We start from the raw sequence: 27,260 nt of genomic DNA on the forward strand, positions 1-27,260 counted from the left end.
AAAAGCTATTTCGTTTGCTTAACCCTCCGTCTTCACGGGGGGAATCTCTACTCGAGTTTCCTCGTCTCAGGTTGTTTCAGGCTTTTTTTTTTTTTTTCGAGGATTTTCTGATAATTGCAGAGAAAAGGTTGAACTGGGTCGGGCCAAGTTGACGTGGGCGTGTAAATGCTATTGAATGTGAGATTAGGCTATACAAACAAACTTGACTAGACAGGAGTATTTCAGAGAGATTAGGTGGTCATGAGTCACTGGCAGAGACACACCACACATGTGCGTCCATTCAACCACCGTCACCACATCGGCACTTTGGTTCAGAACCATTTAAGTCAAATTGAGTGCATAGCGTACAGGCTTGAATAATTGAACTCTGGATTTGGCGTGTCAACAGCCACTGAGTTCTTCACATAGTGGCAAATAATTCGAAGCCAGCGCAATCGATCAGGTGCTGGAGGGGTCAAAAGTTTTCCAGCCGCAGTTGAAGAGCAGTGTTGGTCTTTTCTCCTAAACAGGGACAGATTGTATTTGTCAAGTTGACATGGAGATGTTAAAGATGTAATTTTTTTTTGTGTGTTTTTCTCTCACACTTGAATGTGTTATATCAGCAAACAAATGTTAATGTCAGACAAAAATAACCATAAGTGTGACTATAAGGCGCACTTAAAATCCTTACATTTTCTCAAAAATGTATGAGATGCCCCTTATAATCCGAAGCGCCTTATATATGATTAAAGTTGTGCTTACTGACTAATTTTATGGTACAATGCGCTCAGAAATCTGTTAAATGTATAAGTATGACTTTGGTTAGCAATGAGGACGCTCTGCTCAATGAATATTCGGAGCATTACTGTACACTGTGGTCACTACCTGATCAGCTCTGTAACAGAACCCCTGAGTTGTCTACAGGACTGCCTGACTGTAATGTTGAAACTAGAAGTACGTTCATGTAAGGCAGCCGGCGCCCAGAGTACCCACTAGTAACAATAAACCTAGTAAGTTAATTCAATATAAAAGCTTGGTTTAAGGCTGTGTAGTCCAACTAATCTGCCTGCCAGCAGAGACAGATAGCTCTCCCTCTCAGGAGAGAGCAGTGTAAGGTGATCAGATTTGAATTCTCTAATGAAAAGTGGGGACGTTTCTAAATCTGTTAAGTGCAGAATCTCTGTCTGGGGGTTGGTTTGTTTTGTCTGAAGTGCAACGCCGATGGGGCAGGGAAGGTGCATTCGGCAAAGCTCTACTACTACGTCGGGACAGAGGCAAATAACTCTTGTGCTAAACTGTTTTACTCTGTCATGATGCACTGAAATCGGGGAGATTTCTGGGGACGGCTTTTGCTGGGGACAGGTCATCCAAACGGGGTCTGTCCCCAGAAATCGGGGGCATCTGGTCACTCTGCCTGAAGGGCGGAGTGATATTACACACTTGGGAAGAATATGTAGTGCGCCTTATAATCTGGGGTGCTTGGAGGGCAACAACTGCCATCTAGCAGCAGTTAATCTTGTTCATCCCTTTGGAAGAATTTTGGACGATTCTTCTTCCTAGAAATGGTTTAATTCAGCCAGATTCAAGGGTTGTTGAGCAAAAACGTCTTGTTTAAAGTCTCGCCACAACATCTCGTCTAGATTTAAAACTTGGCTACTCCAAAACCTTTTTGCTTTGTTTCTTGGAGACATTTCGTGGACTTGCTGGTGTACAGCTGTGTTACCAAAGTGGATTTTCTTCAGGATTTTCTGTTGGAAACCTTTTTTTTCCCCCTTTTGCTGAACTGCTGTTAGTGTTACACCAGATGTAATGGGAAACGTCTCTTACAAAAGCTTCTACTTTTGTATCACCGATCCACAGAATATTTTCCCAGAACTCTCAAGGATAATCAAGATGTTTTTGGTAAATATTAAAATCCACTTTTGTTGGTTTTTTGGTCAGCAATGGGTTTGACCTTGGAACAATCCAATGATGAATCTTTCATATTGTCGAATCGTCAACACTAACCACAATTAAGGCAATAGAGGAGGCCTGCAGTGCTTTAGATGTTGTCCTGATTTATTTCGTGACATCTTGGTTCAGTGAGCGAGGATCTTGATATAATTATAGTAGCCATAAGAAGTCCCTTTTAAAGTTTGCCCCAATCTATGTAGGGAAACCTACAAAAAGGTGAAAGAAAGTGCCCAGGTCAGATGACAATAAAATGAAAATGTTTGGGAAAACATTTTGTGGGGAAAAACTAAAAATTTCACAGCATCCATGGAGAAACATGGTAGAGGCAGTACAGTGCTGTGGGGATGCTTTTGTTCAGTAGGGACAGGGAAACTGGTTGGAGCTAATAGGAAACTAGATGTTGCTAAATACAGGGCAATTCTGAGATTAAACCTTTTGAGAGGCCGTTTTGTAGCTTCTACAGCAAGAGCTGCAATGTAATTGTTTCAGTTAAAGTATAGTCATGTGTCAGAATGGCCCAGTCAAAGTACAGACCTTAATCCAGTTTACATGCACTCTCCAATCTGACTGATTTAGAGATATTTTGTAGAGAATAGGGCAAAGAAACAGTCTTTAGATGGGCAAACCTCATAGACATACCACCAAATACTTGCAGCTGTAATTGCATTAAATGTGGTTCCTGAAAGCATTGATGTAGGAGCGTGAATACATATGTATGTCACACAGATCTTTTTTTTTTTTTAAAAATGCTTAAAACCATGCAATCATTCATATGAAATCCTGCTAAATTTACCGAAATATGTGTTTTTAACCACAGACAATGTCCAACAGCATGAAAAGTATAGCTATTTTTGTCAGGCATTGAATATTTCACAGAAACAAGCATTCACTTAGAACAAGGGTTCCCAAATTTATCAGCCTGCGACCCCCACAATAACATCGACAGACGACCTCCTTTTGGCAGGAGGGGGATTACAAGAATAAAGTCATAAAATTGTGAGACTATAGTAAAAAAAATTTTAAGAGCTTATACACAGAAAATGCTGTGTATATTCTCAAAATGTTGTTATGACTTTGTTCTAGTAAATAAAGAAGAAAGAATATTACGGCCATTGATGATTAAAGAAAGCTAATTACTGCCCACAGTAGTAGATTTCCACAAAAGACTTAAAAAAATGTTAATTTTTAACATATTAATTTAACATATTTTCGAGAAAAATCTTTTTTTGATGTCAAGTAGTCGTAAATATTTGAGAAAAATAATTTTACACAATTATTATTTGCCTCGGTCGAGGCAGATGACTGTACACACTGAGCCTGGTTCTCTGGAGGTTTTTCCTTCCTGTTAAAGGAGAGTTTTCCTCTCCACTGTCGCTTCATGCTTGCTCAGTATGAGGGATTGCAGCAAAGCCATCAACAATGCAGACAACTCTCCCTGTAGCTCTACGCTCTTTCAGGAGGAGTGAATGCTGCTTGTCAGAGACTTGCAATCTGCTGGGTGTCCTTAGATAGGAATTTTTTTTGACCAATCTGTATAATCTGATTGAATTTGACTTTGGAAAGGGCCTTGAGATGATATGTTTCATGAATTGGTGTTATATAAATAAAATAGAATTGAATTGAATTGAACAATTAAAGGCATAAATTTGCTGTATTAATCTAAGTATGTCACTGACATTGTAAAGTCATGTTTTGAATCATCCCGCGACCCTCTGGGGGTTCCTGACCCTCACTTTGGGAGCCCCCGACTTAGAACATGCAAATAATATTTTTGTTCAACCAGACGGACCCTCTTTGCTCTAAATATTCACACGCAGCTTAGAGAACAGCAGATGACATATTAAAGCACGTTGAGAGTGTTGCAGCAACAGAATGTTGTCATCATAATACTAAACATTACATGTTTTTCCTAATATGTTGCAGCTGTACTTAAGTAAAACAAAAACACTCATCGATTGTAAGACAGATTTTATCTGTTAATGCGGTTCTTCTCAGAAACTTCCTTGAAGCATTTTCTTTCCAACTTGTGGTCTTGTTAATGTTTGTTTACCCTCTGATCTCATATTTGTACAATAGTGGCGGCTGTGAGAAAAGCAGCTGATGCTTCGCCATCCTGACTCTGCGCAATGTCTTGTTGTCTGCAGGGCATGCGAGTGCTGGTGGATGCCCGAGACAAACTGGGCATCAGCTGGCAGAGCTGTGAGAACGAGAAGCAGGGCATGCTGGTGATGTCGTGGGAGGGGCGTGTGGGCGCCTCGGGGGTGGAGCCCAGCGAGTTTCAGCTCTACGTGATGGCGCTGAGCGCGCTCTGGGCGGACACCGGCATACAGGAGGCCTACGCACGACGCTCGGAGTTCCAGCTGGTGAGTAGTTTAAAGACAGGTTTCCAAGTTTGTTGTGTTTCATGCAGCTTCTCAATACTACAACTCCCTGAGGGGTTCCTTCGAACTGATATGGATCTGTAGTTTGTGTAAAACTATTCATCAGATGAGAGTGGATGTCACAGTTTTATCACGCAAGACTCCCAAGTTTTCAAAATGAACAACTGCATACAGTGGCCCCAGCAGATAGGCCTACCCTGGCAGTGATTTGTAAAAGTCCTATTCTGACAGGATTTTACCGAGGGACCACATGCGGTTTGTAATAATTGTGGAGATTGTCTGTGTTGTTAATCCCATGTGAATCGTCCATGTCAGAAATTTGTAATGTAAAGATTCCCCCGCAAATTAAATTAATTTGCTAAATTTATTTAGCTGAAGTCCAAGGTCCTGTGATTAAAACTAATACATTGCGAATAGGCATCTCTGTGATTTGGACACAAATGGGTGCCATCCGATTTGTGATTAGGCCAACTTTGTTTCCTTGGCGCTTTTTTATTTACTTTTATCGAAGAATCGGGGCAAAATTGTATTGTTTCGAAAACCTTTTGGGTCCTGGGCCAGCAAAACCTTATCGGCCCGTAACGTACGACATCAAAAAGAAAAGGCTGGAGAGAAGGAGCAATATCAGATGGAAATGGTGGATCACATCATGCATTGCACTGCGTGGTAAGAATCATTTTCTTCTGTTTGTAGCCACCTGTTTTACAGCTGCTCACTTGTACAATGTGAGCAGGTGTTACGCAATACGCAGGACGTTAATGTCATATTCGGAAAATTTCAACTAATTCTCAAGCTTCAGTTATCCCGTGCAAAAACGGCACATAAAAAGCTGCCATATGGGGGTAATTTATTTATTACATGGGGTCCCCAGATAATGCGTATCCCGTGCCAATAGGGCTTTAGACTAAATTAATCTTTAGGCAAGGCAAGGCAAGGCAAATTTATTTATATAGCACAATTCAGTACAAGACAATACAAAGTGCTTTACATGATTAAGATATACCAAAATAATAAAATGTAGATAGAAAATAGAATAAAAGCAAGTAGGGATAGAATGTAGTAACAAAAAAGAACATTAAAAACAGTAAAACTGTTTAACTAGAACAGGCAAAGGCAATTTTAAACAGATGTGTTTTTAATCTTGATTTAAAAGAACTCAGGCTTTCCACACTTTTACAGTTTTCTGGAAGTTTGTTCCAGATAAGTGGAGCATAGGAACTAAAGGCTGCTTCTCCATGTTTAGTTCTGGTTCTAGGTATGTGGAGTAGACTGGAGCCAGAAGACCTTAGTGGTCTGGAGGGTTGATACACTGATAACAAGTCTGTGATTTAATCAAGTAGCGTAGCGGCACACAGTAAAAGTCGACAAAAACCCAACTTCTTGGCTCTGCTGTCAAGTCCTGGAATAGAAGTGCAACTGAAGCACTTTTTTATACATAAAATGGGTAAGACATTACTGGTCTTACTGCACCAAACGTCCCCGAATTGTCGATTGTAAATAAAGATTAAAACAGCTGGAACTAGGGCTGGCGATATTCGGAAAAGTTACGATATACGATAACATTGGTAAATGTTGCGATAACAATATAGCTAGCAATAAAAATTCTAGCAGAAAAAATTTAAGCGTAAATGTCTTTCTGCTTTAGGATCATAGACCACAGATAAAGAGTAGTCTATACAGCTACTAAAAACCAAAAACATTCATCATTTCCATCTCAAAAAAAAGGTTTGAATGAAAAGTTTGCCTCTGTCCAACTTGTGATGTTTTAGCATTGAAACAACTTAGCTGTAGTTTCGTATCAATTTTACCAGCTTTTTAACTTCTCAAACTTTTTTTGTTGCATTAAACAACAATTGGCACCAAACATATTAGGGCCACTGAGAGCCCGGATGCAGGGTGGCTAAATAATTTTTTAACAGTCAATGCACTCCAGGTGGTTCTTTGCGACATGCACATTGTGATCTGTGTTATCGCGATAACTATAAATATGCGATATATTGTGCAGCCCTAACGGAAACCGTGACAAACAAGGTAGGGGAAGGACTCAAGCTTATTTCTGCAACCACTCACATTGAGGAGAACCATAATGGTTGTTTTGCAGGCCTTTGAGGAAATAGTCTTATGTCCTACCATTAGAAATTTGCTCATGCAGATTTTATTAAATGATACGTGAATTTTACCTGCAACCCTGTGCTTTAACATGAGACTAAGATTGAACTTTTTGGCAATAAACACTCCAGGTTGGTCTGGTGTGAAACAACCAATGTGGATGTATGTGTGGAAAAGCAACTTTTGTTCACTTTTAAGTAAAGTAGAGGATTTGTGATGCTGTGGACCCTTTTAATCTTGTTACTAGGGATGCATGACATTGCTACATTAACATCGGTACTGACTCAAGTTAGTTGTTCTTTGATATATCTGTATCGGTCTGATAAGTACAGCTAGGTTGATACTAACAACCAATGTTTATTTCCATCTTGTTGCCGTATGTGTTTATCTTTCGGGATAAAGGGGTTGGTCCTGTGGTGTTTGGTCATGTGACAGAGATGGTGATGCACTCCAGGATTGTGCGGTGTTTAACTAAAGCAGAAAAGCAATTTAGGTGGTGTGGGAGTTTTTTTTCACAGTGTCAAAATGGTAGAAAATTTATATAACAGAAAATATCGGTTGTTGGCCAAAATAGCAATATTAATATAAATATTGGCTCAAATGATCAAATCTGTGCATTTCTACTTGTTAGAGTGGATGGCATCGTGGACAATTTGAAATACCAGGACAATGTAAATAAGGGTTTGCTTAATTCTGCAAGGAAACTGAAAATTGGTCATCGTTTTGATGATTTGAATGCATTTATCTGGATGCATTCCCGCAGCGGAGCATTGCGTTGTGCAGCTCGAAGGGGACTAATAACAGCTAGCATTAGCTAATGTTGTTCGGGAGGTTTATATCTGTGCTTATGCACCTTCAGAAGCTTTACTGACTTTTCTATGTTACTCTCAAACATCCGTGGCGTACTGACCGCGTAACGGTCTAATTTCAGCGTAACTTTGACAACTTTCAGCGTACGCTGAAATGCGCCGGCAAGAACCCTGATGTAATGATCTAAAACATATTGGTAAGTCAAAACAGGAAGGATTCGGCAAACACAAAAATCAACCTTCTTCCATGGACTTCTGAGTCCCCATACCCACATCCTATAAAAAAACAGAGGAGGGGGTGTTGAGCTAAAAAGAAGCAGAGATAAGTCAGGATCTCCGTTTGCTTCAACCTTTGAAATAGGAGAAGACTAATGACTGTCTAATTTCAAACTGGGTTGTACAAAACATCAACAGCAGGAGTGCAAATGTGTTTGGCAGCTATGATTGTGGATGAAAAAGACACAAACAACCAATCTTACAGTGTTATTGTTTTTTTTTTTGCTAAATAATGTAGTCAGATTAAAGGGTGGATATGTCTAACGTTTCATTGTGAGGTTAATCTATTACAATAAAAGATGGATTTATCTGAGGGCTTTTCTCACATCATTAACAGTGCTGCAGCTTGTTTTTTCCTATCTGTAGATAAACCCATGTTTGTGTGTTTTTTGTTTTTTTTTTTTTACTTTGGAAATGATTTGTTTTTGGTACCTTGGTTCTATCAATCCCTTTTGGGATTAGTTTTGGCACAATAAGTGGTTTAGCACTGAGACAGTTTGGAGTCGGGATTCTTGGAAGGCTTTATTTCCCAGGTTGCTTGCTTATAAGTGATTTTGATCTTATTGAAGGGTTATCTTTCATGATTTTTTCTTTCATGTGCCTTTTATCAAATTTGCTGGCACTCAACTACATCAGTTTGATTTTTTCCACAAATATACACACACTCAACGCACTCGTGATTTCTGTGCTTGTCCTTCTGGAGCTGATTGTATGCATTCTTCACTGTGGAGAAACTGAAGATCATATCTACAGGAGTAATCATTCATGTGTTTGCTTTTACGTTTTTTAGCAAATAAGTAAATGATTTAGATAAGGTTATTTGTTGTGCAAGGTTTGAGGATGTACCGTGTGGGGTCCAAGTTCCTCTTGCTCAAATAAACTGATAAAAGGATGTAGGAGTAAGGAAATGGTTGTTCTGAGCTGTGTGCGTTGGTTTGGAGGTTATTATTTTAAAGACACTAACACACGGGAGAAAATGGCATCAAAAACTCCTGTTACTATCTCCTTTTGGTAATCCAGCACTTTAATTACCTTTGTACCAAATAACCGATTAGATATGTCCTGCTGTGTTTCCTCAGGACTCGCTACGCAAAAAAAGAATGGCTTAAACACTCAACAAAGACCAATTTATATTTCATGTGAAGGCTTTAATTTACAGGACAGAAAAGAGTGGTGGTCTATTCGTTACTGAGAAATGTAGTAAAATGTGTATGTATTTTTGCATACATTCAGTTAATTATTACTGTAATGATGAGGATTAAACACAAATGTTAGCTTCTTATGTGTAAATGACTGCCGTTCAATTTAAAAATATGTGCAGCAGGATTCCTACACAGTCTTAAAGGAGCATTGTGCAAGTTTATTTGTTCCCATACATGCCCAAACTTTTGCCTGAAGTGTAAAATAAGTTTTCCTCTATTTATTGCAGCTGCCTCTATAGGCTCTATTAGTCAGTTCATGAGAGAGTGATTCGGGTCAAATCTTCTGGGTGTGATGTGTTGCACGCTCTCATTCACCTGGTTATTTTGTAGAGTTTCCGTCGTAATCCATGCATTAGTGAGTGAACACAGACTAAACTAAATATTTACAGCTTTCTTAACTATGAAGACATTACACCTCTAAAGAAAAGACCTGTGCAGTCGCAGATGCTCTTCCTCTTCTCCCACGCACGTGCACAACCCTGGTGTCATTTCAACTTGTCGCCAGAGGAGGCCACCTTTCACAAAAACTCTGGAACTTGTGCTTTGCTCCTTTAAAGTCATTAACTTTTTTTAATTATTTCTAAAATCTGAAAGAAAAAAAATGTAAGTATAATATTTGATATTCAAGATTGATTTTTAGCTATCCCATTTGTAAAAGACAAAAATCAAAATAAGAAAGCGATTGTAAAAATTAGGAATGCACCCATATGAAAACTTTGGCCGATATCTAATATTAGTATGGCTGTTATGACTGATAATCGATATTTACCGATAACTTATATATTTGCTTACTCTTTTGACACCATGAAAAAAAAAAACACCACCGACATTGCTTCTCTGCTTCAAGAAAACCTTTTTGATGTATTGGTATTATAGACTCACCTTTGCTGCACAGATCCTGTTTTATGTCCAGGATCTGTGTTTTTTGTAGTGTGCCCTGAAACATTTGCCGTATATTTTTGCCGTATCAAAAAGTTAATTAAATTTAATTAAATAGCCAGCTCACTAAGCCTGTGCGGCAGCAGCAGGTTGGGGAGGGGGAGCCGCTCTGTCACAGAAGACTGCAGTCACTCCTAAACGTTCGCTGGTATCTCATTAAAAAAAATCCTTAAAGGTGCATGGCCCGGTTATTTGACTTTTTTTTATTTATATGTCAGTAGCCCATTTTGCATACAAAGTTTTTATGAAAGATTATCCTGCGAATTAGTTGTTATTTTGGTGTTTTAAGCTTTGTTTTTGCTCAGTTTGTTAGTTTGCCTTTGCCTTTCGTGTTTATTTATGATTTTAATGGAAGTACGTACTGTGCATGCGCAGCAGAAGATAAAACAAGGAAGTGGCTAATGGCTATTAGCATCTCCCAGCGAAACAATGAAAAATGCTCCAAGATGCAGTTAAAAAAAGCGCAAAAAATATATGATACCAAGAGGGAAAGGACTGGAATGTCGCTGTGAATACAGTTTGAACGTCGGTGTTCACTGAAGCAGACGCTAAACCTGCTGATCGCTCAGATGTGACTGCAGAGTTGATTGATGTGAGTAAATGTTCTGATATGAGGCTCTTAAAGGTTTTGTAGATCGGTTTATTTAATTAATAACGGTTGGTTTTTGATCACGCCGAGCTGCTGCTTTACTGCGAGGCATCGCAAAGGGTCAGGCTCGGTCCGGCATTATTTACAATTGATTTATAAATTAAGCAAACCAGCATTATGATAGTTCTGTGATACTGTTGCTAGATGCTGCCACGTCTGTTTATATTTGATAATCGCGCCACGTGCTGAGAGTATATTTATCCACAGCATGGACCATGAAAACATTATCATGATGGAGGCTTGGTGTATATAACCTTTTATCACGATCAAATGTTTTTTGGTCTTTTTTATTAGCATATTACCTGGCTATGTACCTTTAATGACTCAATATTTTTCTTTTTTGCTACTTTTTTTGTATTTTTGATGCTGTATTTTAACAATTTGTTAATTTTAAGTTTTTTTCCTTCTACCGTCTGTTTTATTTTTGTTCATAACTAGTATGAAAAATCTTTTAAACATTTTTTTTCCTGTTTCTTACTGACAGATGTGTTTAAAACAGCTGATTCATTGAGTCATGATCTGTCTCAGCTTCTTCCCTGGATGTTTCATTTTGAAAGTTTCTCAGTTGAGAAATAATATCTTGTGATCTATTGTTTCACTGAGTGGAGTGCACACTATTACTACTACTATCACATGTCAGATCCAAACGAAATCTAAAGAGGCGACAAGACCCAGTTCTGACTTAAAATGATAATATCAATCCACTTTTTATTTCACCTGTTTTTTTTCTAAGCTTTGTTTCTTCTCTTGTCTACTTTATGTGAGATGAACTCATTCTTTGATGGTCTCAGGGGAATAAAAGTATCCACTTCCTACAGATGTCTTTTGTCTTTGCTCATTTGTCATATTTATCATCGTACTTTATTTTAGTATCAGACCAAGATAACTTGATTTGATACAGAAGTCTGTTTCCAAATAAGGACTCCATTATTAGAAAAAAAAATTACCCAAACAAACTTGCTGTTATGTAGAAAAATGAAAATCCCTCCTAAACCTAATAACTGGTTTTACCACCATTGGCAGCAAAAACAGCCAATGAGTAATTTACAATCCTGGATGATGATCTCTCTTGAAGATCAGACCACAGCATCTCAATCTCCGTACTTTGACTAGGCCAGTCCATTCAAAGTATAGACTCAATGATGTGCTTTGGGTCAGTTATGCTGTATTACCTAAGTGCGCTTAAAGCTTAAGGTCCACTAATTACAGCAAGTTGTCCAGATCCTGAAATAGCAAAGCGGTTCTACCACCACCATGTTTGATCATTTTTTATGGTGTCCTGGTTCTGAAATGAGTTCAGTTTTACAAAATTGTAAATTGTGTCTTGTCAGTCCAGGGAATATTTTCTCCAACATGTTGGGGATCATCAGGATTTTAAGTTTTAAGTTTGTACTTGGAGCATCATGAACTCTGATCTAAGCTGTGGATGTTAGCCCAGGTTCTTTTCTGACCTCCTGGGTGAGTTGTTGATGTACTTTTGGAGTAATTTTGGTAGGCCGGCCACTGCTGGGGAGATTGATTACTTTAGGCCATGGACATTATTTTATGACCTTTAAACTTGATAGCCGTCCGCTACTTTACTTCACAGTTACTCTTGAATTTCTTTGGATCAGGGCAAGAGTTTGTAGCTTTTTCTTAGAACATTAACCTACTTCATGTTGTCAGACAGGTTCAAATAAAGGGATTTCTTAATTCTACTTTAATCAGGCATGAGTGTGGCCATGGAAATTGAACTCTGCACTTTGCAATAAATATGCAATAAAATAATGCAATAAACTTTGCAATAAATATGCTTAATCACAGTTAATTCATGTAATAAAGGGTTCACATAGAGACAGTCTGATTGAGAGAACCTTTTCTCCATCAATAAATGAATTCCTCGTTTAAAAAACGTCTGTTTTTATTTACTTTGATGATCTGTTTCTCACATTAAAGTTTGGTTTGTGATCTGAAATATTTAACTGTGACAGGAAACCAAAAACAGAGGGCATCTGTCAGGGTATTTTTTTCACAGCCTGTATCTGCATCATGTTTGACATACCTGATTTAATGATCCCTGGCAGTATCAGTCCTCTACAGAAAGTAACAGGATCAGAAATGTTAAAGCTAGAAAACTGGGGGGGGGGGGGAAGAAGTCACTGTGATCTGCTCAGAGCTGCAGAGAAGTCAGAGGAAGCAATCGCTCTTTCTTTACATAACTTCTCCTTTTTTTTATTTCAAGACTTTCTAAAGATATAATTGTTGTTCTCTAAAGTGGAAATGAAACTGGTGAGGAGCCTTGTGGAGCTTGATCCCCGCATGTCACATGGCAGCGGACCCGGTCTGCAACATCTCTGACGTCAGTGCAATGCATTTTCCTGATGTATTTAATAAACACTGATAAACAGTGTGTTGCAAACAGAACAGAAGCCTTTTTTGTTTGTTGAATCGTACAGCTGGTCACAGAGGAGAAAACATTAAAAAAAGGGATTTTCTTTTTACAATATTATAACACCTGAAAGTATTTTCTAAACCTCCTCATTGGAAATGATTTAAATATTAAACAACCTCGGGTTAGCCTCTTTTTTTTACCGCATGTTGTTGCCTTTAAGTAGCTTCCCTGCTGCCTTCAGGGACCCAAACAAATTGAGAGTCATTTAAACTACACACTTCAGTTTACTGAAGGGTTAGTGACAAACACGACCGCCAGAGAAATCATTAACTCAACAAGCACCAACAAATCTGCTGTAAAGAGGGCCAGACAGACTCTTAATGGCTCAACCGAACGTTATGAATGACCACTAACCATATTGTGAGCTGGGAAAACGCGCCGCCACCAGCTGGTCCCGCTGCCGGCGCGTTCGGAGTCGTTTGCAGCCGGCGGGGTTTTATTTGGACTTTATGGAAAAGCAGCACAGCGCCGTTGCAGTTTGCTCCGGGGGCTGTAAATTTGACCTTTTACTGAGTTTTGCATTTATCAGTGACATAGCAATGCGGAGTCAGGCAGATGCAACTTCCTCTCACATAGCATGTTGCGCGTGGGTGTGTGTGAGGAGACGCTGAACTTTAGGTCAGACCGCGGCGTTTTATCTGGACTTGCCTTTTGATGGCGTCTCCGTGCGTGCCTGACCCCTCTCTGTCTTAAAAGCTGGTCCACAAGGAAGGCCTAATCACTCAGTTGATGCCCAGCTATTTGTTTCTGTGCATGATCAGCATTTAAACATGGAGTTGGACCGGTTTGAGGGAAAGTTTAACACCTGTATGAACGCTTCTAAGACGTTTTGCACAGTTTTTAACATTCTTCGTTGTTTGCTTCTCATACAGCCGTGTTAGTGTGTTATAAGCTCTGCTTCTGTTTTAATGTGTTGTTTCCAGAGTTCTGCTTTTTCTCTCTCTTTGCTCCTCGCACATCTTGTTTTCATACACCCTAATGTCTGGCTGCGGCTAATTCCTGTTTTAGTCTCGCTTCGCAGGCTTGTAATGTGATGCAGCTTCAACAAATCCAGAGTTTTATCAGATCAGGCAGCAGAGGTGGAGGGAAACGGATTACTTCTAGTCATGGTCCTGCCACTGAATACCATTTTTTGTATATTTGTACTGTTTTAAAGTAGTTTTCAAAACCAGCAATATTACTTTTGCTTCAGTGCGCTTCGTTTTACGTATTGTGCTCAATTTCTGTGGCTTCTGAAAGTTTTCACACCCTTGAATTTAGATCTTTTTAGAAGTTAAAATCAGAGCAGAATGACATAGATCTGTACTCTGCCCTGTTAGTAAAGAAAAATGCCCCCATAGCATGATGCTGACAACACCATGTTACCTTTCAGTTTTCCAGCACACATGATACCTAGATACTGTTGATGTGGACCAAAAAGTTGAGTTTTTTTGTCATCTGACCATCGTCCCCTTCTTGTTTTGTGGCAATTTGAAAAAATGATTTCCTTTGGGTTTCTTTTGCCTCTATTATTTAACATAAAATGTAGAAATATCATTTTAAATTGCTGATTTAAATGCAGCCTGTTAAGGTCCGTAAACCAGGTAAATTCACACAACTCCTGATCATTTGCTCTATGCAAGGTAAAAGGTTTTCAGTGTTAGACAATTACGTCTCATAAAATTGCTATCTGTATTTGAATGAATGTGTAATTACATCAATGCTCACATTAAATCGGCAGCGATATAAAATCATAAAGTGGGTCACTTTCAGTTTGCGTTAGCAGTTTTGCTGAAATGATTGTGCGTTTAATTTATTAGATGTTTTCGGTCTGCACTCGTGTGCATTTAACAAAAGGAGGAGGCGCAGCCTGTAGAAAACTAATGGAGACGGGAAGAAGCCCCGACCAAACAAAATGGTTAATTAAACTAATATATTCCTGTTAATGCTGGTGAACATTTATTCCTGCTTGGTAGTGCTGGCCTCAAGCCTCAGTTCTGTGCTTCCCATACGGTGACTTGCTAAAGTATTTACCCCCCTTGGCTTTTTACTTATTTTCTTACATTCAAACCTTCAATTTTATTGTTTTTTGTTTGTTTGTTTGTTTGTGTGATGGATTTGCAAAAAATTGTCAAAGTTGGTGAAAAGAAATGAGGAAAAAATATATTAAAAAACTATAAAGAAAATAAAGGGAAAACAAGGGAAATCGGCACGTGCAAATGTATCCAAAACCTTTGCTGTGAAGCCCCTAAAAAGTTCTGGTGTAACCAGTTACCTTAAAACGTCACATGATTAGTGAAATGAAATCCACCTGAGTGCAATCCAAGTGTTGCATGACCTTTCAGTATTAACCCAGCTTCTCTGAAAGGCCTCAGTGGCTGCAGCACCACAAAGCAAGAGGAATCAGACCAAGGAGCTCTCCAAACAAGTCAGGGATAAAGTTGTTGACAAGTACAAGTCAGGGTGGGGTTATAGAAAAATTATACAAATATTTGATGTTCCCCAAGAGAACCATTATATCCTTAATCTTCAAATGGAAATCACCTGGTACTACAACAAACATGCCAAGAGAGAATCGCCCACCAGAACTCACAGACAGGGCCAGGAGGGCATTAATCAGAGGCGTCACAAGATGAAATGTATCCCTGAAGGAGCTGCAGAGCTCCACAGCAGAGACTGGAGGATCTGTCCATAGGACCACCATAAGCTGTACCCTCCATACAGCTGGGCTTCATAGAAGAATGGCCAGAAAAAAAGACATTACTAAGTGTTAAAAATAAGAAGGCACGCTTTGAGTTTGCCAAAAGGCACGTGGGAAGCTCCCTAAATGTATGGAGGAAGGTGCTCTGGTCAGTTGAGACTAAGATTACAGTTTTTGGTCACCAAGGAAACGTTTGTCTGACACAAACCCAACACCACCCATCACCTAGAGAACGCCGTCCCCACAGTGAAACATGGTGGTGGCAGCATCATGCTGTGGGGATGTTGTTCAGCAGCAGGGACTGGGGAACTGGTCCGGGTCAAAGGAAAGATGGATGGTGCTAAATACAGAAATATTCTGGAGAAAAACCTGAGTCAGCCTGCCTGTGATCTGAGACTGGGATGGAGGTTCACCTTCCAGCAGGACAATGACCTGAAGCACACAGATAAAGCAACATGTGAGTGGTTTAAGGGGAAACATTTAATGTGTTGGAATGGCCTAGTCAAAGTCCAGACCTCAATCTATTTCAGAGTCTGTGGTTAAATTTGAAGATCTCTGTTCACAAGCGAAGACCATCGAACTTGAGGGAGCTGGAGCAGTTTAACCTTGACGAATGGAGAACGATCTCAGTGGCGAGCTCATAGAGACTCATCTAAAGACACCTGCAGCTGGAATCGCTACAAAAGACGGCTCTAGAAAGTGCTGACTTCAGGGGGAGTGAACAGTTATGCACGCTGAATAACATTTTGTCATTTTGTCCTGTTATCTTCTTCACAAAAACAGATACATCTTTCAAGTTGTCTGCATATTCTGTAAATGAAATGATCCAAATTCTCACACGATCCTCTTTAATCCCAGGTTGTTAGGCAACAAAACATGAAATAATTGCCAAGAAGGGTGAATGCTTTTGCACAAGCGCTGCATTCCCTACTTTTGGTTACATATGAAAATGTTTTAAAAAGATGAGACTAAGAAATCTTGAAAGATAACTAAATAACCCTGTTTATTGGCTACAACTCTAGAACATAACTGTGGTTGTAGCAAAGCACACGTCAGAAACAAAAGTATAAATTTATCTCTTAAAAAGAGAAAGAAATGAACGTCTGGAGGTTGGCATATTCGCCTTCGCTGGTTACTAAACAGCAGTGCACAAATTCCAAATTCCCGGATACTTAATTAGTGAATCTGTATCATACCTAATTAGAACAGTGCGGGTCCACGGCTCAGGCTTGTTTTCATACTGAGCGTGCATGTGAACGTTTCTCAGTAATTTCAAGCTGGATTTTGTGGGTGTTTATTTGCAGCTGGTGATTGAGTTATGACCTCCAGTGTGAGTTTTGACACCAATTGCTGCAGTCGGGTGCATCTGGTTTCAAAGAGCGATAATTGGTTCCAGTAGCTGTTTTCCACAGTCACTGATGCTGCTGCTGCTGCTGCTGCTGCAACTGCAGGCCAAATCAAAAGGCCAAAGAACAGCTTGATTCTTATAGTCGGTGTAACCCGATTATCTTCCTCTTTCTTTGCTGTAGAAATAAAGGAGTCAGATTGTGTTGTTACCGTTTTGGTGTGGTCTTGACCAGTAGTCGACCAGCCTTTCTTAAGTATTTTCCGAGTATTAATTTGAATTGGCGATAAGAACCGGAGGTGGATGATGATGATGACGGATTTTAACTGGAACTGAAATTAGAAAACCAATAAACCACACCGACAGGTGAATAGAAACTATTAAGTATCTCTGTGTGTTTGTTAACGTATGAAAGAAGTCTAGTCAAGGATTTACTTAGCTTATTCCTTTTGTTAATGTAATATTCATCTTTTCCTTTGTCTGTAATGTTTTTCTGTTCATGTACAGCACTTTGAATCGTCTTGTTACTGAAAAGTGGTCTATAAATAAAATTGCCTTGCATCTGTGCCTGCTGGGGACTAACTGAAACGGAAACACAAACATGGGAATACACAGAAACCTGATATACTACCTCCTCCTTTCTCACTCATTTTCAGGCCAGCTCTTGTACCTGACCATAGCACCCTAAGAAACATTTAAAAAGAAAGCTGAACGTCTTGAAAATGTTGCTACAATCAGATGCAGCAGCTCTGAGATTAATCCTAATATTTTTATACTATTGTCAACCATTTAAAGCACAGGAAGAAACTGGGTTTTTGTTGCATAATTCTTGTAACAGCATCTAAATATACAGCATTATCTCAGTAAATAAATCATTAAAACATTAATTTATTTCAGTAATTTATCTTGAGTGATACATTGAAATAATTCAAGCATTTATTTATGTGTCTAAACAGAAGAAAATCTTCCAGAAGATCAATGAAAGATGTTGTAGCCCTGGTGGTTTGACGGCTGTCTGATAAACGGTCACAGACATCCTCCACAGGGGGGCTGAGCCACAAATGGCCTTTGATGATAATGCTGGCTTTTCACAGAGGGTCATACCCAAGCATATTGGTGGAAAATTGAGTGGAAGGAAAAACTGTGGTGGCAAAAGACACAAGTAATCACAGCCTGGAGGGGATTCAGTCAATTCAATCAGAGAATAGTCAGGAGTTTGGGGGAGCTTCATAAGGGCCAAGGTGGAAAAAGTCCTGAATCATCCTCTTTTTAGGTTAAAGCTACTTTTGTTTTTCATTTGGAAATAGGTTTCAGAGTTTCAGTCTGCTGGTTCAGGGTTACTGTGTTTTATCAACTCCAAAGTAACCAGACCTCTTCTTCCAGAATATTTTACAGCACTTCATGATTGCCTCTGCTGACGAGCTTCCTGGGCATGCTGATTTAACTTTGGCACCTGTCCATTCTGTCATAAGTACACTCACAGTGACTTGTTTGTGAGTTTTTAGGTTATTGTTTTACCCTGTTGCACTTTGAGATTTACTTTTTATGAAAAGTGCTTTACGGATCAAACCACGGGACACTGATGAAGTAATTGAAGCAAAAGGAGCCCAGACCTCTTATAGAAATACTTCACAGTAGTCCTTTAAATGTGCATTAAATCTTTTTTTTTTTTTTTTTTTTTTTTTTTACAAATCATAGGTTGTTTTATTTTACCTTTAAGCCATAATAATGAAAATTATCAGGAATCTGCGCTTTAAATATATCAGTTTGGCTACATATTTTTGTTTCACTTTGTTTAATTGAATTACTGAACTAGATTAGCTTTTCTAAGATTTTTCAACTTTTCTGGAAATTCGCCAGTTATGCCTTTTCTGTCTCATGAATTAGACAGAAAAGTATTGAAAAAGTACGACGGTGGCAAAACGTTTAAATACAGAGCTTTAAAATTAAGAGCAGTGAACACAGAAGGTGGTCACTATTTAAAAATAAACTCACAGTAAGAAAAAAAATAGTTTTGTCAGCCCTTTGCTTTAATAAAAATACAACAGAAATGTCTGCTGTGGAAGGAAATGTGCTGACTTAGATCCTCTCCTCCTCCCTTCTCTGCGCTTGGAGAGGTTTTTCCGGGGATACCAAAGTCAGTTTTTCCCAGGCACAGCTGGAGCTGCGTTGCTGGCAGGCAGGGTGAGGGAGGAAGGAAGGAAGGAAGAAAGTTTAAGAGAGTCCAAGGAGAGGAAGAAAGAAAAGGGAGTGAAAGACGAGCAGTGGGACGGGGAGGTCCCTATAGAGAGGGAGAAGAGTGACAGAGAGGTGGAGATCGAGGGAGAAAAAAACTAGTGAGCACATGCGTGGATTTTGTTTACTTGTTGGCCTTTCTGTTCCCACCACACCCAGATAGCACTGCGTTAGATATAGGTTATAAACACATAAAGCTCCTGCGCCTGACGAAAACAAGGCAGTACATCAAGCCCTGGCGGCCCGCTTCTGCCGTTGTCCTCAGCAGCAGAGACGCCGCAGATAAATTAGGTTTACATCTGCACAGGGGATGAACGCCGCGGCTCCAGGAAAGTGCAAAGAGGCAGTTCTGTCCGTGGACCTAGCTTTTTTTTTTTTCATGATTTAATGTGAGCTGCCCTCTTATCTGTGGTTGGATATTTTATGCCAGCCTCCCGGTGGATTTTCTATTTTCCAGCACGGTTGTTAAAACAGCTAAAAGTTAATCATCACTCCTATTGAAACGAGATTAATAGGTGGTTCCAACCTTGGACTTTTGACAGCACCACTCTGCAACACAACAGCACAGCGGGGCAAGACACATCAGCATGTAATAAACACTGTGTGGCCAATTATCTGCACACCAGCTGAGCCCAATCCTGAGGTAGATAAGGATTTTAAGAACATGACGTACTTCATGTATTCTCTGCATAAGACAGGAGACAGTTTATTTGGACTGGAGTTCAGAGTCTGATCAGCAGTTTTCTCCTTAATAACAACTATGATTGTTCTAAAGCTAATCATACTTAAGTCTTCCTTAGTAAGTGTGACGCCAGTTTGTTCGTTTCTTCGAGTAAAACTGAAAGTAAAGTACGATTTTATGACGTCTTCCTTTAGGGCACAGCTCAGTTATCTGATGCCGGTGTGACGTTGCAGATCGCAGTCAGGTTATATCCTTGTCTCGCTTGGTTTCACAAGACCATGATGATGGCAGAACTTAGAGCGTTATAAATGTGAAGCACAGCTGATTTTTTTATTTATTCACTTCCTGTTTCTGTGTGAACGCATGCATGTCTTGCAAAACTGCGTTTTAGTCCGTGCACATTTTTTTTTTCTGTTCCGCCAATGAATTACATGTTTACATGATCTAACTGTGTTCACCTTTAACAATCACGTTAAAGGAGAGACTGTATTGGCTGCTGCTGCTGGTCCTGGTCTTCCTGGGAGCTAAGTTTATAACCCAGAAGAACAACTTTTTCTGTTTTTAGCACTCCGGCCTACCAAATAATGTCCAGCATCTGTTACCGCCTTTGTAGTTTCATTTCAAATAGTTTACAAAGTTGAAACTACAACCCAAGAAGAGCGTTTACTGTCAGAAGACGTACCTGGCCTCCGCTTGAACCAGCATTTGTTTCTCTAACACGTTTGGCAATCTGGGTATTTGAAATGTATTATTTATTCAACAACACTGAGAAATTCTAATAATATGGCCAAACAATGAAAAGGCGAAGGCAGGATTTTGTAAAGCAATCTGTAAAATGCAACAACAAAAATACATTTTTGGACAGGAATAAATTGCGACACTCCCAATTTTTTTCCTATTTCAAGTGACTGAAATCACCCAACGCCGTATCACATAGGGCATATTGATAAAATCGAAATCATATTGATCGATATCGATAATTTTTAACAAATTCAAAACATATACTTTAAGTGCAGCCCTTACTTAGCAGCCATATTTTGAGATACAGACACATAAACACTGAATTCAAACTAAACCCTTTATGCAACCAACTTTGTACCAAAACTGCAAGTTTTTAAAAAAGAAAAAAGAACATGTGCTCTCTGATCTTTTTGATCAGATTTTTGGTTCCTGGGTCTGCGTTGTGATTGGTTGGAAGGATGTAACAACTGTAATATTAACCTACATGGCTAGAATGCAAAAGGAAGGAAACTGTTATTCTATTGAACTTTTTATTGACAATTCTTTTCTATCATCGATATTGGTATTGAATTATCGTCCAGCCCTAATATCACATCAGGTGCAAATGTTTAGAACAGCAGTACTCAGCCCTTTGCCCTGTTTAAACCTGCTTCCTTCCATCATTTTATCCTTCGATCCATACATCTGTTATCTATCCTTTCTTCGTTCTTTCTATCCATCCACCCTTCCTTCGTTCTTTCTATCCATCCACCCTTCCTTCGTTCTTTCTATCCATCCACCCTTCCTTCGTTCTTTCTATCCATCCACCCTTCCTTCCTTCCTTCCTTCCTTCCTTCCTTCTTCCATCAGTTATCTTTCCTTCCTTCCTTCCTTCCTTCCTACCTTCCTTGTGGCACAGATTAAATACAGCCACCCAGAAAGCCAGCGTTGTATCAGCTGTGAAGCATGGAGGTGGAAGAATCACGGTTTTGGGGGGGGGGGGTGCAACCATCCTATTATGATCAAAAAATAATCATAACTGCTTTATAGTAATAGAGAAATATTTGAACAATGGCTTCAGAGTTTGATAAATTACATCATGAAATTACTTGAATTTATTTGGTGATGTATTTATTCATTACAATTTGCTGCTTTTGACCCTCCGTACGGGTTTGGGAATCCCTTCATCCCTGGGAAGTCCCCCCCCCCCTCCCCCACCCCACCCACCCACCACCGCTGCTGCTTGTGTCCTGCTAAGCCAATCAGAATCCAGGGCTTTGTGCTTCCTATTGCTGCGACTCTGTAGGTCAGCGGCGGGGGGTCACTGCCTCACATCTCACCCGCACTGGGGTCACGTTTCCTGGTTGTTAATCTGCAGGCCGGGGGCCGACACACAGGGGCCTCTCTGTTACGGCTGCTCGGTCAAAGAGAAGAAGCGACTTCTGCAATGTTGGCAAAAAAACGCTGCTGTCAGTGCAAGTTGGGGTTGTTTTGCGTGTTTGTTTTTGTTTTTTTTCTGCGGTGAAACTGCTAAAAGGGGTTTGCGATTGTGCTCTGCCGGTCTGTCCCTCCCTCCCCTGCGTCCCTGCGCTCCGTGTTCACACACACAGCTGTTTCCTGTCGAAGGGGAGGGTGTTTAAAAGAAAGAGAAAGGAAGAGAGGAAATCAGTCATTAACCATTGTTGGGGAATCAGTTAGATCCCTCCTCAAGCTTTGCACAACCGCCGTTTTAGATTAAAACCCAGGTTGGAAGGCGGTCTGGACCCCGCCGCGGGTCACGCCGACGTGCCGCGGTAACCCGATTAGACCGTGTTCTGTGTTCCAGGCCCTCGCTGCTCTCCGTTCAGAAATCAATTAGCAGCCTCTTTAAAAAACTTAGGTGAGCTGTGTAATCCATCGGAGGGAAGACGAGCGCGCACTTAAACCACATTACTGCTCAACAGCGGGTTGAGGGGCGCAGAGAGAACCGTAATGGATAGAGGAACTCGAGCTTCGAGAACCGGCCGATTGATTTTTATATACGCCACAGACATAAAGTGAAATCGGCTGTCGCTGGGAATGGCAGGAAGCGTTCATCCTGAAATGTAAACTGCACAGAGAAACGTTTGGAATATACAGAGAGGAAGTCAAAGCTTTTTTGTGCCCCGATGCAGGGAAATATGTGATACTTTTAATATCCTCCCGTCATCACGTAGAGATATTCTGCCAGAAAACGGGAACTAATGCGGCATGATGTGCGATTCATCCACTGATGGGATTCAGCGTTTTTGCTTATTCCTGTTATAAAGTCACGCTGATGGCGTCTTTGAATCCTGCGTGGAAATTTAGAGCATTTCCTTCCTGTTTCTGTGCAAAGTGGAACATGTTGGAAATGTTTAACGGGCCGTCAGCAGCAACCTTCAGGGGCTGCGGCCTTTTCACCTGAATAACGCTGAAATCACAATTTTACATGAGACCAATAAAAAAATATACATTTAAGTCATAAATGTGGGACCATGTGGAACACGCTTCTACTCTATTTACATAGAACCATCTATGGCTCCTTACCTGAGATTTATCTGTCCATCCTTCCTTCCATCTTTACTTCCTTCTTTCCTCGCTTCCTTCCTTTCATCCAACAATCCATCTTTTCATCCGCTATCATTACTTACTTCTTTCCTTCCTTCCTTCCATCATTTTATCCTTCGATCCATACATCTGTTATCTATCCTTTCTTCGTTCTTTCTATCCATCCACCCTTCCTTCCTTACTTTCTTCCATCAGTTATCCTTCCTTCCTTCCATCCATCCATCAGTTATCTATCCTTCTATCTTCCCTTCCTTCCTACCTTCCTTCCATCCATCCATCAGTTATCTATCCTTCTATCTTCCCTTCCTTCCTACCTTCCTTCCTTCCTTCCATCAGTTATCTTTCCTTCTATCTTTCCTTCCTTCCTACCTTCCTTCCATCAGTTATCTTTCCTTCCTTCCTTCCCTCCTACCTTCTTTCCTTCCATCAAGCATCTATTCTTCCTTCTTTCCTTCCTTTCTTCTTTCCTTCCATCAGTTATCTTTCATTCATTCCTTCTGTCAGTTATATACCCTTCCTTCATACCTACCTTCCTTCCTTCCATCAGCTATCTATCCTTCCTTCCTTCCTTCCTTCCTTCCTTCCTTCCTTCCTTCCTTCCTTCCTTCCATCAGTTATCTATCCTTCCTTCTTCCTTCCTTCCATCAGTTATCCATCATTCCTTCCTTCCTTCCTACCTATCTTCCTTCCATCAGTTATCTTTCCTTCTATCTTTCCTTCCTTCCTTCCATCAGTTATCTTTCCTTCCTTCCTTCCCTCCTACCTTATTTCCTTTCATCAGTTCCTTTCATCTAACCTTCCTTCCTTCCTTCCTTCCTTCCTTTCTTTCTTCCGTCAGTTATCTACCCTTCCTTTCAACCTACCTACCTTCCTTCCTTCCATCAGCTATCTAACCTTCCTTCCTTCCTTCCTTCCTTCCTCCTTCCTTTCTTTCTTCCGTCAGTTATCTACCCTTCCTTTCAACCTACCTACCTTCCTTCCTTCCATCAGCTATCTATCCTTCCTTCTTTCTTTCCTTCCTTCCTTCCTTCCTTCCGTTCTTCCTTCCTTCCTTCCTTCCTTCCTTCCTTCCTTCCTTCCATCCATCAGTTATCCATCCTTCCTTCATGCATTCATTCCTTCCTTCCTACCCATCCTTCCCTTCCATCAGTTATCTTTCTTTCCTTCCTTCCTTCCTTCCTTCCTTCCTTCCTTCCTTCCTTCCTTCCTTCCTTCCTTCCTTCCTTCCGTTCTTCCTTCCTTCCTTCCTTCCTTCCTTCCTTCCTTCCTTCCTTCCTTCCTTCCTTCCATCAGTTATCCATCCTTCCTTCATGCATTCATTCCTTCCTTCCTACCCATCTTCCTTCCATCAGTTATCTTTCTTTCCTTCCTTCCTTCCTTCCTTCCTTCCTTCCTTCCTTCCTTCCTTCCTTCCTTCCTTCCTTCCTTCCTTCCTTCCATTCATCAGTTATCTATCCTTCCTTCCTTCCTTCCTTCCTTCCATTCATCAGTTATCTATCCTTCCTTCCTTCCTTCCTTCCTTCCTTCCTTCCTTCAGCTACAGGGTTTCCCCCAGTAAATGTGGAGGAGTGTTGACATGCAGCTTGATGGAGGGTCCAGGCCATTAGCCGGGTACCGTGATGTGCGTCGAGCTGATAACAGCTAGGGCGTTAGCTTATTTTGACCGGGACGTTTTCTCCCAGGCAGGAACTTTACTGACCGTTTTATGTTGCTCTCAAACATCGAGGCATTTAAAATAAACTAACGACGCTCAGCCTGGAGGCTCCCCAAGCTTATAATACGGTGGAGGAAACCCTGAGTTATCTATCTTTGCTTCCTTCCATCAGGTATCTATCCCTGCATCCTTCCTTCCTTCAGCTGAATTTGCTTGGATGTCGTTGTATGTGTGGATTATTTGGGTCGTTGTGACTTTTGGTTTGAATCTCCTTCTGCAATAATTGGAGGATTTTTTGGTGCGTTCCTGCCAGCTTTGCAGCTCTAAAAGCTGAAGTTTTAGCCCATTCTTTGTTGGGAAACATCTCAATGGCCCCATCAGAAATATTTAAACCCACTGTATTTGTAATAAAATCAAATAAAAGGTGTGAATATATACCTTAAAAAACCCTCTGTAAATTCACTGAGTGCTCAGAAAATGCAAGTAGGCAGGCCAGAGTCTCATCTTCGTCTAAAGTCGACATTTTTTGGTTCAGAGGTTCGGTTTCTGGGAAGCTGCGGCTCATAAATAGTTTCTCTGAATTCATACAAAGCCCAGATTGCTAAATTCAAACTGTGGAATAAAAACTAGATGAAAAGTTGTGTTGATAATCCTTCCAGCGGTGGAGTCCTCCTGATCCAACGCTGAGGCGCTTCTGTTAGAGCCCCACATCTCATCTGGTGGAGTCCGTTCATAAACTGAGCAGCATACTTAACAAGAATATAACGGGGCTGATAGGATTACAGCAGGTCATGTGGTCTCTGTTGTTGCATTGATTTATCCATTATTTAATCAGAAGCCACTTCTCCCTGGAATAAGAGTCCTTTGAAGGCAGAAGTCTAAGAAATTAAATTGCTCTAATAATCAGATTAAGTGCTCTAATTTCATTTTTTTTCAATCATTTATTTCTCTCACTGCCTAATAAGATAAAGATTGAGTCAAGGCTCCTTTTCTCCTTCTTCTCTGCAGAGCGAGTCAGTCAAATACTTCCTGGATAACTTGGATCGTATCGGGCAGCTGGTGAGTCTCGCTCAAATGTGTCGAGAATCTTTTCCTTTTTCTAGTGCTGCGTACCAGAAAATGACTCTTTCCTGTTTCCAGAGCTACGTTCCAAGCAGGCAAGACATTTTGTTTGCAAGAAAGGCGACCAAGGGGATTGTGGAGCACGACTTTTTCATCAAAAAGATCCCTTTCAAAATGGTGGATGTCGGGGGTCAGAGGTCACAGCGGCAGAAGTGGTTTCAGTGTTTCGACGGGATCACGTCGATCCTCTTCATGGTGTCTTCATCAGAGTACGACCAGGTACGTGCATGTTGAAGCTCACATACATGCATATCTCAATATAATCTTAGTATCAGAACTAAAGCATCGTTTTAGAACGACTCGTTTAATCACCTTTATTTGCACATAACAGAAGGAGGAGCCTTTAGATCAGGGGTGTCAAACATACGGCCCGCGGGCCCTGTGGCTAAATGCATTATCATTATATTAAAAAAAAAATGTGGCAATAAGAATTGTTGTCTTAATGCCAAAAAGAGCTCATCAGATTTGACTTTCACAAGTGGAGCAGTATAGTGCTCCGCTTGATTTATGAATGTGAATAGTTTTATTATGATTCATGCGGGGAATATCTCAAATTATATGGACACTACAATGGAAAAGTAGGAGAGGAAAGGAAGAACAAGAAGAAAAAAGAAAAGGTGAAAGAAATAGGAGATAAAAGGAAGAGAATGATAAAACAATTATTGAAAAAAACATGCACTTGTTTTAATTGAAAATCTGCAGTTCCTATATTGTCCAGGAGGTCCGCTGTTTTAATCAGCAGATGGTAGCAATGAGCTTCAGATGTGGAAAATTGATTTTAAATCATTTCTTAAGTTTTATCTGTTTGATGTATTTTGTCATCCAGGACAGTGTTTTTAAGTTCCAAAAATGTAAGTAAATGTTTTTCAACATCACTGTGATCAGTTCTTATGCATAACGCACCTAAGTAAATGTTTAACTGAGTAAAAGTATTGTTGAAATTGCACATACTTTTCTTAAAAACACTGAGGTTATTCATAATATATTGTGTAAAAGTGAAATTCATTTAATATAAAAATCAACAACAAGTCCACTTTTTATTAGTTCTATTTAATCTTGCAACGAGTTTACTCGTGTGGCCCTCTTGAGATCAGATTAAGCTGAATGCGGCCCCTAAACCAAAATGAGTTTGACACCCCTGGTTTAGACAGTTCCAGATCCTCACAGTGTTCTCTTCTCTGCTGCCGACCAAACAGGTTTTCTGTACGATCAATGGAAGAATGTCGATTTGCCATCGTTTCTGGTTTGATTACACACCTTTTGGATAATTAATCCTGCTAAAAGACCCACTGACGACCCATTTTAAGCGCTCTGCTAACAGATTTTCATTTATACTGGCCTGATTTTCCAAAGAGTTCATGACGCCATGCATAGGGTTCCCTGGACCCTTGGAAGAGAAACAGGCCCACAGCATCACAGGTCCTCCACCATGCTTTACATGATGCATAGGGGCGTTTTATTTCCCCTGGATAGTCATCCGTTGTTACACCCTTAACCCACCTGCTGCTGTAGCGCACAACCTTAGC

The 27,260-nt window shown here is 40.2% G+C and overlaps 1 protein-coding gene across 2 annotated transcripts in view; it reads left to right on the forward strand.

Moving 5' to 3' along the window:
* gna12a (guanine nucleotide binding protein (G protein) alpha 12a) overlaps positions 1-27,260 on the forward strand; it is a 47,434-nt gene that overhangs the window by 12,372 nt on the left and 7,802 nt on the right. The window contains exons 2-4 of one of the 2 annotated variants that reach the window (XM_012873892.3): positions 4,077-4,295; positions 25,621-25,671; positions 25,753-25,953. In XM_012873892.3, coding sequence (XP_012729346.1) covers positions 4,077-4,295; positions 25,621-25,671; positions 25,753-25,953 — 471 coding nt within the window. Of the gene's footprint in view, positions 1-4,076; positions 4,296-25,620; positions 25,954-27,260 lie in introns of both variants that reach the window. The other variant, XM_021322215.2, reaches the window with a different exon arrangement.

This window comes from Fundulus heteroclitus, chromosome 5, assembly GCF_011125445.2.
Source record: "Fundulus heteroclitus isolate FHET01 chromosome 5, MU-UCD_Fhet_4.1, whole genome shotgun sequence".
Lineage (NCBI taxonomy): Eukaryota > Metazoa > Chordata > Actinopteri > Cyprinodontiformes > Fundulidae > Fundulus > Fundulus heteroclitus.